Consider the following 14,982-nt stretch of genomic DNA (forward strand, 5'->3'; position numbering starts at 1 on the left):
AATCTGCTTCTTAATGTATGTTCTTTAAAATACAGCGTGTGTGTTTTAATATATTATAATTATAATAATTATTATGTGGACATGCATATTAGATCGTTTTTTAGTGAAATATAATCCCTCCAGAAAGGCAGGAAAAGCCCGGAAACTTACTTTAAAACTAAATATGTTCCCTAAAACGGTGACAGAGCTACAGACCCATGACAGCCTTACACAGGTAGCCAGCAGCTGTGACCAGCACAACTTGTGCAGTTAATAAAAGGACAGGTAATGTTTGTCGCTCTGTTGCACACACAGCACGCTCGTTTGTTTCAGTTCGTCAGTTGCAACAAGACAGCTTACCAACGTGTACGTAATAAGCCAATACTCCTGGGTGCTATACACTACAGTGTGCGCTGTGCACCTACTTACTGGGTTTGTCGCATCAGTCTGTGTCTCTGAGTTAACTTGTGTTTCTCATACAGCTCCGGACCGCTAAAAATGCGCGTGCTCTTTGTGAGCTCGTTCCCAGCTCGTAACCAGCGCGTTCTGTCGTCAAGGGCGATCATTGGTTAAATGTGATCATGTGACTGATGCAAGCCAGATCCTTTTATTTAGCAAAACTGTGATTAATAGTTAAATATTATTGTTGAGGGGCACAGACAGGACTCCGCACGCACGCACACAAAAGGATTTTTTTTTTTTAAAAAGTTGCCTCAACAAAAGGGCACTTTGGGCACCCATCAGGAAAGGGGCGGGTGCTCAAGCCCCTATAGCCCCCCCCCCCCCTCTGCACGTGCCTGAACAACAAAGGCATAAATATGATCATATCAATATTATCTACTGGGTCAGACTCATAGGATCAGGGATTAGAACTCCTTTTATCAGAGAGATGAAATCTACTTCCTGTACAGGGTTGTTTTGTGGGCTTACCGATCGACAGAAACTAGAGTCAATAAAAAAACTGGACATTGGCTCAATGTGTGTGTGGCACAGGCAAACAAGGACTGAGCGCTGTGTAGTCCCACATAAAGTCAGACACCTGGTCACCCTAGGTGGACCATGGCATGGTCTATATGGAGGATACAGACACTGCTGAAAACATGACTCTGTCTGGTTTAGATGATCAAATGTCTTTACTTTAGGAGGCTGTGGCTCAGAGTACATTCACATAATGCCTTTGAATAAATGTAAAAAGCTTGTTTTGCTCCTGCTTTGATTTCTTTGTCCAGGTAGAAATTCTGCTTTTTGCCTCTAAACTCTGAAACAGTTTGAAACAAAGTTTGGCGCTCTAATCCTCTCTGTGTTTGTCCTTTGGTCAGATGGTGATATTGAATGAAATATTCCAGTATTCAGTAGCTCAGCAGCTTTGTAACATGTGGTTTTGCACACTGTTCAAACCTCAGATGTTTGTGTAAACAAGTGTGGAGGACACAAACTGACGGGGGGAGGAACGACATTTACTGTTGATGTGTCTGACATTTAGTCTCCATGAGTTCTCATAAGACTGAAGAACTCTGTGATCTCTAACATGCAGCTGTATGTTTTGAAATCATGTGTCTCATTCTCTGGACTTTACTAGACAACGAGTGAAGAACATGTAACGAATATCATCTTTAAAGTGATGAATAATAACTCTGCCTCTGTGTCTTCATAAAAAGATCGTACTTCTGAAAGGTCAGAGGGCAGCATCCACTCTGGGTTTACACAGTTTTGCAGCTTTAGCTCTTCTGAAGTTCAGCACCTGCTTTTTCAACCAATCAGAAGCCAGTATTGTAGAGAGTTCATATTTCTTTTCATGCAATTGAATAATTTTGAATGTTTAGGTGAATATTTATATTTAGAGTATTTTCTCGATCAGTGTCTTCAGTCCTGACCCTGAGTGCGTACATTTAAAAATAAAGTGATATAACTTCTTTTACATTACTGTGAACTTCTTGTACAGTTTGACAGCTGATTGTTGTTGTGTTTTTATGGTTTATTTTATCCAGTTTGGCAAGCAATAACAAGATCCATTTTTAGTTACGTCCTGCTGCTTCTCCTGCTCTAGTAAAAAAAACCATAGGCTCACCCCAGTGCATGCTGGTCCTATACCAGTCTCTTTATTTATAGAAACAAAATGGCCCTACAGCTTTTACTGACTAATTTAACAAGGTAACATCAAACAAACAAAACATTGAAACAAATATTAACCTACAAATAAACTTGTAAATAAACCCCAAAATATAAGTAAACTAACAACAAACTTTAACTAATTTCAAAATAATAAAAAATAAGAACAAATAGCTCCAACAGAAGTTATTGGTGCAGACTGAAGCTTCTGTAAACTACTCAGTCATAGAATGATTACGATATTGAACTAAAACAAATGCCTGAATCCTAAATTATGGATATCCTATTGTGGTGATCTAAAATGTAACACTAAATGTGATTAAAACACTAAAACTCTGGACTCCGGGGCTGAACGACCGCGGGGATCACCAGCCCGAGGAAAACACAAAATACACATGACTCCGTGAGAAAGACAATTCATTCTTGAATGAAGACGTTGATCAGACACATTTAAAATGTAGCCAATTGTGTTTATTATTTAATTATTAAGGAAATAGAAAAGCGGGGGAATAGAAAAGGGGGAGGGGTGGGGGTTAAAGAAGAGGGTAAAGGAAAGGGATAGAAAGGAGGAAAGAGAGGAGAGAGAACCCCAACTATGCCCTCTGAGCAAGCACTGGGTGCGACAGTGGATAGGAACAACTCCCTTTAAAGGAAGAAACCTATGACAGAACCAGGCTCTAGAGGGGCCAGTCAACTGTCGGGACTGGTTGGGGGGTGAGGGTGAAAGAGAGAGGGGGGGGGGGGGGGGAGATGGGGCAGGTGTTAGGAGTTAAGGTGAAAATTACGATGCAACGGTGGAGGAGGAAGACGGGGTGACATCAGCAGAAGGAAAAGTAGAAAAAGTAGAAAAAGCAGGAGTGCTCTTTCTCCAGAAGAAGCGGAAGCGTTTTTTCTTCTTTTCCGTGATCTTTTCCACGAGCACTCTTTTCTCTAGGATGAGGGTTCGTAACTCATCAATTGTTTGTGTGTTTTCCTTCTCAAGTTTCCTGCATGTTGTCTCCACTTCTTCTAATTTGGCTTGTTTTTCTTCCAGCCTTTCTTTCAGTTCTTTACATTTGGCCTCCTGCATAAGCTTTGCCTCGTGCATCTCTGTATAACTGTGTTGTAATTTGTTGTGTGCGTCTTGTAGCTGCTGACTTCTCTCGAGTTCTTGAAGTGTACACTGCAGGTCTTTGTTTGTTTTCTCTACTTGCTGCTTTAACATCTGCACCTCAGTGTTTTTGCTCTTCAAATTGTTGGAAAGTTTCTCCAGTTCTGTGTTTTTTCTCAGCATGTCACTGAGCTTACTCTGCATCTCTGAGCATTGTTTTTGCACTTTTTTCTTTTCCCCCTCCAGCTCAGTTGTTTTGGAGTTCAGTTGGTTATAACAGTCTTGCAGTTGTTGGTTTTTCCTCTCAAAGTCCTGGAGAATTTGTTTATCTTCTTTCTGCTTTATTTCCCATTGTTCTTTGTCTTGTAGGAAATCCTTATTTCTTTGCACTGTTTTATCAAGCTTTATTTTCAGCGCGGTGTATTTTTCCTCCACGCCTTCAAGCTTGGAGTCCGTTTCTTTCTGTTTAATTTCTAGTTGCTTTTTTTCTTGAAGCAACTCTTTATTTTTGTTCAGTGTTTTATCAAGCTTCGCCTGCAGTGCTTTGTACTTTCCCTCCATGCCTTGCAGTTTGCGCTGCTTTATGTCCATTTGTTCTTTTTCTTGGAGGAGTTCTTGATTTTTTTGCAGAGCTTCTTCAAGCTTTATTTGCAAGGCTTCCTTGTGTTTCTCGCTGTCCTGAAGCTTGCAATCCATATCTTCCTTTTTCATGGTCTGTTGCGCTTTCTTTCGAAGAAACTCAACCCTTCCTTTCAGCACTTTTTCATTTATCTCAGTGCCTTGGAGTTTTATGACCAGTTGTTTCTTCTCTTGGAGGAGTTCTTGATTTTTTTGCAGGGCTTCATCCAGCTTTACTTGCAGCTCCTGAATCTTTTTTTCCCTCTCTTTCTCGTTTTTCTTCTGTTGGAGGATTTCTTCTGTTGGTTTTTCTTGTACTTTATTAAGCTTTGCTTGGAGCTCAAAGATCCTTCCCCGCATGTCTAGGAGTTCCATTTCTTTCTCCTTTATAATATCTTCCTTATCGAGAAGCTGTCTGAACAGTTTATCTGCTTCAGCGGTCCTTCTCTCACAGTGCTCTCTCAGTAAGATAATCTCCGTTCGTTGTTTAAAAAAACTTTCCCAGATGTAATTGGTGTACTCTGGCTGGGGCGGGTGTCGCGTATTGTGATTGTTCATGAGATTTTCCTCATGCATTTCTTCCAAGCACATCTTCTGCAGTTGCGTATCGTCTTCTCGATTGCAAAGAGGAGCGCTGGGCTTTACGTTTTCTCTTTTTTTCTGCTTTCTTGGAGACATGTTGGAATCTGTTAACAGTGACTCTGAAAAGGATCCAAAAAGGGCTTCTCTGGCGAACGTTCGTTTGAATGCTGCAAACATAAATGCTGCGAATAACGGACTAAAAGTTCTTGCGTCTCACCCCTATTTATAGGTTTTAGGATCAAAGGATCGAAGGATCACAGTGGTGGTAAGATTCTAAATGTGTGTGACATCACAGTTCCGTAAGCCAATGAGGTTGTCACATGACATTTGTGAGAGGGCATTCCTTACTTGGACAAATTATCAATAAGCTTTCAATACCAGTAACAATGGTGACAGTATAATTGACAATTATGTGTCCAGTATGTTGGCTGATTTGCTTTTACTTTTTGCATATGAAAATAAAAGCTGGGCTGATTTTAACACCATTACAAGAAGTGTTGTTAATTATTCTTTTTGAATCCTAATCAGGTTACCACAAATTGTCTTTTAATTTTGTAGAACTTGAAATGTTTGTCAGTGGATAAACAATTCATAATGCAAAGTCAGAAACATCAAGTTATTCTTAGTACTGCATACTTGCAATACATAAGTTGTCCTAACAGTCATGTAGGGCATCTGTAGTTCAGGGGGTCGGGAAGCTCATCTTGTAACTGGATGTAATATTAGCAGACAGAGGGTTTGATGTTGCAGAATCTTTGGAGTTGTACCATGCTGAATTGAAGAGCCCAACTTTCACCAAAGGAAAGAACTAACTGGCCCCTAGATTGCCCAATCAAATCTCTTAATGCCACCAGCCCTCCCCTACCTTCACTGTGTGCTCAGCTTGTAGAAAAGAGTTGAGTGTGGAAGAAATGGCAAAAATGTGGAGCTGAAAAGCTAAGAGAGAAAAAGAAATTATATATAAATCAACGTGTCAAATTAATGGACATGTTAGTTATTGGAGTTCTGGCTGCATTTTATATATCTATATTGTGTCCTTTTTATAATAAATAATAAAAAAAAACATTATTTATCCTCACTGTATGAACATTGTTGGAGTCCTTGAAGTCTCGTCATGTTGAAGTTACTCATGTGATGTGATGTTGTTATAATAATCCAGCTGGTGTGCAGCCATCATATTAGAGTTCTCTTTCTTCTTCTGATTTTATACAATTTTTCTGTGATGGTGTCACATTTACAGTGGTCGCAACAATTGCACCTATAGGACCCTGAAAAACTGGTGCACAGACTTCAGAGTCTAATAAGTGTCACCACTGTAACCACTGCATAATGCAAACCATGACACGAGTTTAGTCTTGGTGTGAAACTCATTTTGGTTCATAGACACCAATCTGACCTTAAGTGGAACAGACCCATAAAACTAATGCGTAATAAATAAATCGAAATTCTCCCATCATCATTCTTTGGTAGGAAGTCATAAATAGGAGTTAAATTCAGACTCTGCACGGCTGGCTTCTCCTGTAACCCTGCATGTTTCTAAGGTTTGTTTTCTTTCTTTTTTTGTTGTTGTTCTTGTGCTTTTTGTCCTCGGGTGAGGTTTGAAGTGTCTGTGTGGTGCAGCTGGTCTGGTCTGTCCAGGCTGCACCACACAGACACTTCCAATCACCACACATCAAAGTACAAAGCGTATGACGTCATCACATTCTGTGTTAGGAAGTCACATTTAGGAGTTAAATTCATTGTTCATCATACTCAAGAAATCTTTCTGTTATCTTGATTAACTTATCCCAACATTGTCAATCAGACTAAGTGATCACATGACGCTAGTTATCAACTCTATAAGGTAAACCAGGGTTTCCCATTTTAGCTACTAGCCTGTTTACATGAAAGGGGTGGCGTTGGGGGCCAATCACATAGAGAGCAGCAGAACAGCTGAAATAGGAACTAAAAGTTCTTTTGCTGAGCTCTGTTGATGTTTACCAGTCTGGGAGAAAATACAAGCATAAATACAAAAATGGGCGTGGATATACTGGGAAAAGCATGTCGAATGATGAGCAGTGATACAGGAGACCAAGAGGAATTGCTCAGATAAGATTAAATGCTTTCATGGACGAGGACATGCTAGGGACAAGTGTTGCAGACAAAAGAAAAAACGAGATTAATGTTTATAGAGGAATTCAAAATGTTGTGAAATTGTTCTGCAGACAAATGGGAAAAGTCAAAGAACGAAGTTGAATTTAAGAATCTAAACTGATTAGACTACTGATGCTCATCAATGGAAAGATCCTCCCACTATCCATGGCACAGCAGTCCAAAGGGATCTTTCAGGTACTAACGTATTAACATCATTAATATTCGCTTGTCCTGCTGCAGACTTTTCTATCCAATCTAACAGTGAGAGCGAGCATGTGGTGCCCCACCCACTGGCTACAGGCCACATATTTCTGCAGATAAAGGCACCACCGTATTTGCCTTTATTCCGATGAAATGTCCTCTAAAGGACGCCCACACAATTGATGAGAAGTCAGAGACCAGATGCCGATATTGTAATTCCATTAGAAAAAAGGCTGCACTTAAGTAGGGAAGATATGTGTAGGGCTTTTAAGGCCATTGCAGTCCCAAATGGAGGCAGATGGGGTATGTGAAGTTCAATATCTGTGGGCTGAGCACCCTGATACCACAACTCAAGATTTCTGTTTCCGCGTTATCAAAGGTAGCCGGTCAGAATATTCTGGATAATCCTTCATAATTGATCAGAATTTGCCAAATAGACTTAACATGGTGTTACGTCTGTCACATCATTTATGAAAGTCAAAGGTTAAAGTGTGATTTTCATCAAGAAGAACTTGAAAAGAGAAACTACATGACTATGACTCGACATTAGGCACAGACAGGAATGCTCAAGCGGTATTAGCTGTTTGAAGGTACATTAGGAAAATGTTGAACGTAGTGCACAACAAGCACCTTATTTCCTCCACAGAAGGTTGATAATTAACCTTTAACCTCCATCACTGTGATGTGTGAATACTTCTGCTACTTTACGAACTATTGTAATCATAAAACACTTTTAAAATCTGTATACTCCAATGATTTAAAAACAATAATACAGCAAACATTTAAAACCAATCTCATGACCAAGGGCGCTGCTGGCTTCAGGACCATGCAATAATCCATGTGTGGTTTGTATTTGTATTATAATACAGTCTGTAAGAAAGCCTTTTGTTATATTATTGAGAATATTGATCAACTAATTGTGATGGTGATGGTGCTCATCCGTCTTTTATCAGTCACTGCATTTTAACACAGTTTGCTCACCGTACATTCCAGTTTCTGGTCGCTGAAACCAGTCAGACCTGAGCTCCTGGGGGCCTCCCTCAGGTGAATGTTGTTTTTTTAAACTTCGTACCACTTACAAAACTTCCCCAGCAGAACAATTGGTTTCAGGTTTATTCCTGTAAAGAGTTTGTACATGATAGATAGTTGTTTTTGTTTTTTAAATATCGGACACATAATCAGGAAAACACAAAAGGGAAACATTTGTCTTCTTTCTTTTTCATTTTCCCAGCACTAGTTTATTACATCACAGCTTAAAACACTGATTCCAGTATTCAACTAGTTATACATCATTTCCATCCCTTCTTCTTACTGTGTTGAGCCATCAGAGATGCTTCATATTTGCATGTTTTACAGGATTGTCTGCCTGGAGTCTGTCGTCATTGTGCTTAAATAGTAGTTTTGACTTTTCATATAAATGTCAGGATAGGCAGCATCTTCTTTAACTAGTTCAAGCTGCCAAAATTAATCCAGAATTAAATTTTAATCCTTATAAAAGGCTGAAAATATTTGTTCTGAATCCAAAACAGTTAGATGTAGTTTGTTAATTTCCCTCGTTTTGTTATTACCCTAGAGTAGCGTTGGTGTATCTTTTCTCTCTCAGTTAATATTTATTATAAACATTCATCATAACAGCATATATGCAATTACTGGTCACTTTGTTAGGTACACCTTGTTTATAGCAGGTATGACCCCTGTTGCTGACAGAACTGCGTCATGAAGTCATGTTCATTAATTGTTGACTTGAATCTGCCGTTCCACCTCATCCCAAAGATGCTCTATTGGAGTACAGTGAACTCATCTTCATGTTCAAGAAACCAGTTTGAGATGATTTGAGATGATTTTGAGATGGAGTGGTAAAGTCTATGTTTTTAGGGGAAATCACTGAAAAAGAAATCATTGTAGCAGAATCTAAAAACAAGACATCCATGATGGGTTAGACATGGTCATCGTAAAAAAGACCTTGGATTGTATAATCAAACCTCTCTGTTATATTTTTAATCTCTCATTTTATTCGGCTGTATTTCCTGACCGAATGAAAGTGGTAAAAGTTATCCCACTTTATAAATCGGGAGTCAGACATAGTTTTAATAATTATAGACCAATATCATTGCTATCACAGTTTTCTAAAGTGCTTGAAAAACTCTTTGCACAAAGATTTGATAGTTTCATTGAAAAACATCAACTGTTAAGCGAAAGTCAGTACGGATTTCGACGGAACAGATCAACAGCAATAGCATTAATGAGTACTATTGAAGACATTTCATCAGCAACACATCATAATAAATATACTATTCATTGATTTAAGAAAAGCTTTTGACACTCTGCAACACTCCATCTTGATTTCTAAGTTAAGAACTTATGGTGTGAGAGGAATAGTATTGAACTGGTTAAGCAGCTATTTACATAATAGGTTTCAGTATGTGCAGTGTTTAGGCAATTCATCTGATAGAATGAAAATAGAATGTGGGGTCCCTCAAGGTTCTGTTTTAGGACCAAAACTTTTTAATTTATATATAAATGACATTTGTGATGTGTCAAAAATGTTGAATTTTGTTTTGTTTGCAGACGATACAAATTTTTATTGTTCCGGAGAGAACTTGAAAGAATTGGCTAAAATTATGGTTATTGAAATGAAAAAAATGAAAAAATGGTTTGATGTAAATGAGTTATCACTGAATTTGGAAAAAACAAAGTTTATGATATTCGGAAACCGTGTAAAGGAGGAAGAGATAGTATTATCTATAGAGGGAGTATTAATTGAAAGAGTGACATAATTCCGTTTTCTGGGTGTAATAGTGGATGACAAGTTAACATGGAAATCACATATTGAACATGTTAAAAAAAAGTTGGCTAAAAGTATTTATATCCTGGGTAATATTAGATATATATTAGATTACAAGACAATGACAATATTATATTTTTCATTGTTTCTACCCTATCTGAGCTATTGTGTTGAAGTATGGGGGAATACATACGTGACTAATATGAAACCATTATATTTATTACAGAAGAGAGCGATTCGAATTACGCATATTGTTAAATATAGAGAACACACTAATAATTTGTTTATAAAATCGAAATTGTTAAAACTAGAAGACATAGTGAAATTACAGACTTTAACTATTATGTTTAGGGCGAAAAATAAAACACTACCTCTTAAGTTACAAAGTTTATTTGTATTGTGTTCAGAAAATGGGGACGGCAGAAGGAAGTTTTATTTTAAGCACCTGTTTGCTCGAACCACACAAAGGCAAATGTGTCCAACAGTCATAGGCATAAGAAACTGGAATTCTCTCAGTGATCATCTTAAGTGTTGTATAAATGTTTCTCAATTTAAAATCTGCTATAAGAATAAAATGATAAACCAATATGAAGAAGTTGAAAAGAATAGAATTTAATTGCAGAAAAATGATCTTTTAGTTTGATATTTAGTGGTATTGCTCATTGTTGAGTATATTGTTCTGTTTGCTTTGTTTTGTTATGTGCAGAAAATTGTCATAGTGTAATTTTGGTTGCCTACTTGTATTACCACAGATAGGGGGCAGGTATCAATAAGAATTGATTCTTCTTCCTGCTCCTTTTCTTGCATGGAAACAGTGTTACTTTAATTGAAAGGAAGGTTGTGTATGGGAATGCATTACTGCTGTACCATGTGTGAAACAAAAAAAATATTGTTTGCACCTGTAATAAATAATCAAATATATCAAATTATCATCAATATTTAAATAAATGAACCATCGCACCAAACAAAACAACAATTCAACAGACAGTTCTATAAACCTGTGGATGATTCAAAGTGCTGCTATAACTGCACAACAAAACTGCAGTGAGAAAAGCTTTGGATGTTCAGTTTAGTTATAATGACAGTTAAACAACTAAAATACTCGATTAAGTAGGTGAGAAAAAGTTACATTTACTGGATCAGTTTAAGACCAAAATACATTTGAATGAATTACTGACATGGACACTTTGTGAAAAATTACTAAACAGTTCAGGCAAAATTTTACTAAAACCTTGAATTAAACTTGAAAGTTTTCATTTAAATTCCACTGTGACTGTGTACACAGGAAAGACTACAAAATAATGTTTGTTTGTTTGTTTTTTAAACATTGTGGACCGATCTGCATTTGTTGTTGCTAAATTTAAATATTTGTTACTATTTAATGATCATAATCTCATTTGAACATAGGTTTGATTTAGTGGAGTCAGTTGTTCCCATGCATCATTCTGTAAGTGTGAGAATGAACTAAGATTAGAAAATGTCAAAATATAAAGTTTGATTTATTTTTATTCATCACAGCATCCTAAACTTTGCTGAACTTTTTGAAATATAAAATGAACTCGCTGAGTGTTGACTGTCAAATTTCAAAGCACCAAGTAAAGATAAACTATTAAACTTTAACTGGGTCAGACTTGTTACTGCATGATGTAATCACACATACCACACCCTGCATCATGTGATTGGCTCTTGGTCGCTCTGTAAGAATATATCTCCCTTCACAGATGTGTCTGTATCAGGATGGGTCTAAAGGTGAACAAGAGCAGAGATCTGTTTCCCTTCAGAGCACAGAGGTTGTTTCTGTTCAGAGGAAGTGAAACTGTCTGACAGTCACTGAGAGACGGTGAAACGGCACAGCACATGAATCAAATGGATCAAACAAAAATCTGCTGTTCAGTCTGCTTGGAGCTACTGAAGGATCCAGTGACTATTCCCTGTGGACACAGCTACTGCATGAACTGTATTAAAAGCTTCTGGGATGAAGAGGAAAAGAAGAAAATCTACAGCTGCCCTCAGTGCAGACAGACTTTCACAGCAAGGCCTGTCCTGGTGAAAAACACCATGTTAGCAGATTTAGTGGAGGAGCTGAAGAAGACTGGACTCAAAGCTGCTCCTGCTGATCACTGCTATGCTGGACCTGAAGATGTGGCCTGTGATTTCTGCACTGGAAGAAAAATGAAAGCCTTCAAGTCCTGTTTATTCTGTCTGGCATCTTACTGTGAGAAACACCTTCAGCCTCATTATGATGTGGCTCCATTAAAGAAACACAAGCTGGTGGAGCCCTCCAAGAAGCTCCAGGAGAACATCTGCTCTCGTCATGATGAGGTGATGAAGATGTTCTGCCGTACTGATCAGCAGAGTATCTGTTATCTCTGCCCTGTGGATGAACATAAAGGCCACGACACAGTCTCAGCTGCAGCAGAAAGGACTGAGAGGCAGAGAGAGCTGGAGGTGAGTCGACAAAACATCCAGCAGAGAATCCAGGACAGAGAGAAAGATGTGAAGCTGCTTCAACAGGAGGTGGAGGCCATCAATCAGTCTGCTGATCAAACAGTGGAGCACAGTGAGAAGATCTTCACTGAGCTGATCCATCTCATCCAGAAAAGAAGCTCTGATGTGAAGCAGCAGATCAGATCCCAGCAGGAAACTGAAGTGAGTCGAGTCAAAGAGCTTCAGGAGAAGCTGGAGCAGGAGATCACTGAGCTGAAGAGGAAAGATGCTGAGCTGAAGCAGCTCTCACACACAGAGGATCACATCCAGTTTCTACACAACTACCCCTCACTGTCAGCACTCAGTGAGTCTACAGACTCATCCAGCATCAATATCCGTCCTCTGAGCTACTTTGAGGATGTGACAGCAGCTGTGTCAGAGGTCAGAGATAAACTACAGGACATTCTGAGAGAGGAATGGACAAACATCTCACTGACAGTCACTGAAGTGGATGTTTTACTGTCAGATCCACCAGAGCCAAAGACCAGAGCTGGATTCTTAAAATATTCATGTGAAATCACACTGGATCCAAACACAGCAAACAAACTGCTGTTATTATCAGAGGGGAACAGAAAAGCAACATTAATGAATCAACAACAGTCTTATTCTGATCATCCAGACAGATTCACTTGGTTGTTTCAGGTTCTGAGTAGAGAGAGTCTGACTGGACGTTGTTACTGGGAGGTGGAGTGGAGAGGGGGAGGAGTTTATGTAGCAGTCGCATACAAGAATATCAGCAGAAAAGGGATTAAATGTAAATTTGGACATAATGACAAATCTTGGGTATTAAATTGTAACAACAACAGTTTTACATGTTGGTACAACAACATCAAAACTCCTGTCTCAGGTCCTCGTTCCTCCAGAGTAGGAGTGTACCTGGATCACAGAGCAGGTATTTTGTCCTTCTACAGCGTCTCTGAAACCATGACTCTCCTCCACAGAGTCCAGACCACATTCACTCAGCCGCTCTATGCTGGACTTTGGGTTTACTATGTTGGAGCCACAGCTGAGTTGATTAAAGTGAAATAGACTGAAGTCTTTCATATTGTGGGTTTAAATCTGTATTTTAGTTTCATTTTATTTGCTCTCCATCATTTCTGCACAGAGATCAGCTGTCAGTCAAACATTATGGGTGGTACCTCCACATCTTCTAGTTGTTCTCTTGATGTTTCTGAGTTTTTAAAGGAGATCTTTCCTGTGACTGTTTATGGAGGCTATCACTGCTCATCATCATTTTGATTTACTAAAATATTTCTCCACATGAAAATGTCAACTTCTCTATCCTCTAAATGTTTCTGGAATATTTGTCTTGAAAAATGTCGACATTTCTCTTTATGAGTATGGCAGACCATGTGTGTGTGTTTGTGTTTGTTTTTGTCAAAATCATCAAACAAATGAGGAAAAACTGTGATTTTAATGAATGAATTCATATATTGTGTTGATGTTTTATTGTGTGAATAAACTGGAAGGTTTGACTATAAATCAAACTTTGAACAAAGTCTTTTCTTCTGTCTTCATTCCAGGATCTCACTCAAATCTGATGCAGAAAATATGAAACTAATCTGAGAGAATAACTGAAGCATCACAAAGTTCAGAGTTCATGTTTGGAGCAGAAGATTCAGCAGTCGCTCTGTGACCTTTCAACTTTCTTCACTAAAACAGCTTCATTACAGAGAAACAAGTCACATTTTCTTCATGTTCTTAAGTCCTTTCAAATGTGTTTAATGGTCCTTGAATGCAGCATCAGTGTGGCAGGTTTAAAAGGTCACTTTCTGTTGTGTTCAAAGATTTCCTTCAGATATGGTCTTTAATCAGTAAAGCCAGTGATACAGCAGTGTCATTAGCTGTGTTATTGGCACCAGGCTGTGTTTATGTATGTATTTAATTCTGTCTGAGGATGTCTTCAGCATGAAATGATCATTTGCTCAGCTGCTGTGTCTCAAACGACTCCTACAGTCTTTGCTTATGTGACCAACTTTTAAACAACCAAAACAAATTCCCCTTTCCTTGATAAAAGTCAACTTATCCCGATGCATTTTAGCTTTAAACTGCTTACAATTCTCTAGTAAATGATTGCTGTGTGAACAAAACAAACAACTATGCAGAACAGTGGAATTTGTTCTGCTTCCAGTTGATTGAGTTTTGACTCCTGGAACTGTACTGACATTAGTGGCAAAACTACTTCCCTTTTTTCTTTGCTTGGTGGAACTTGAAACTTTAAAGCTGTTTCCAGATTGTGAGTCTTGGATGTTGCCAAACACTGGATCTTATGCTACTTTCACCTGTTTTATTATGAAGGCAACCAGATCAGTGAACACTGCTCTGTGACCATTTTGTTCCTGCAGTTCATAGGCAACAACTCTCCATTTTTCACTCAATTTGTATGGAAGTTTCATAACAATCATTCTCTTGAAGTGTCTGTGTGGTGCAGCTGGTCTGGTCTGTCCAGGCTGCACCACACAGACACTTCCAATCACCACACATCAAAGTACAAAGCGTATGACGTCATCACATTCTGTGTTAGGAAGTCACATTTAGGAGTTAAATTCATTGTTCATCATACTCAAGAAATCTTTCTGTTATCTTGATTAACTTATCCCAACATTGTCAATCAGACTAAGTGATCACATGACGCTAGTTATCAACTCTATAAGGTAAACCAGGGTTTCCCATTTTAGCTACTAGCCTGTTTACATGAAAGGGGTGGCGTTGGGGGCATCTGACCAATCACATAGAGAGCAGCAGAACAGCTGACTTTACAAAGAAAGATAAAACTATAAACATGAAAAGGTTAAACACTTGTATTAATAAAGTTCAAATAGGAACTAAAAGTTCTTTTGCTGAGCTCTGTTGATGTTTACCAGTCTGGGAGAAAATACAAGCATAAATACAAAAATGGCCGTGGATATACTGGGAAAAGCATGTCAAATGATGAGCAGTGATACAGGAGACCAAGAGGAATTGCTCAGATAAGATTAAATGCTTTCATGGACGAGGA

General features: G+C 38.4%; 1 protein-coding gene across 1 annotated transcript; it reads left to right on the forward strand.

Annotated features, from left to right (window-relative positions):
• Positions 1–11,256: 11,256 nt before the first annotated feature.
• On the forward strand, positions 11,257–13,482 carry LOC309694530 (tripartite motif-containing protein 16-like). The gene has a single exon (XM_082514686.1). The coding sequence runs from the start codon at positions 11,355–11,357 to the stop codon at positions 13,011–13,013; it is 1,659 nt and encodes a 552-aa protein (XP_082370812.1). The 5' UTR covers positions 11,257–11,354; the 3' UTR covers positions 13,014–13,482.
• Positions 13,483–14,982: the final 1,500 nt, after the last annotated feature.

Source organism: Aulonocara stuartgranti (assembly GCF_965226115.1).
Source record: "Aulonocara stuartgranti genome assembly, chromosome: 18".
NCBI lineage: Eukaryota > Metazoa > Chordata > Actinopteri > Cichliformes > Cichlidae > Aulonocara > Aulonocara stuartgranti.

Excerpts from the sequence above, each read along its gene's own strand:
- LOC309694530 (XM_082514686.1), top strand. The coding sequence starts at position 11,355 with ATGAATCAAATGGATCAAACAAAAATCTGCTGTTCAGTCTGCTTGGAG.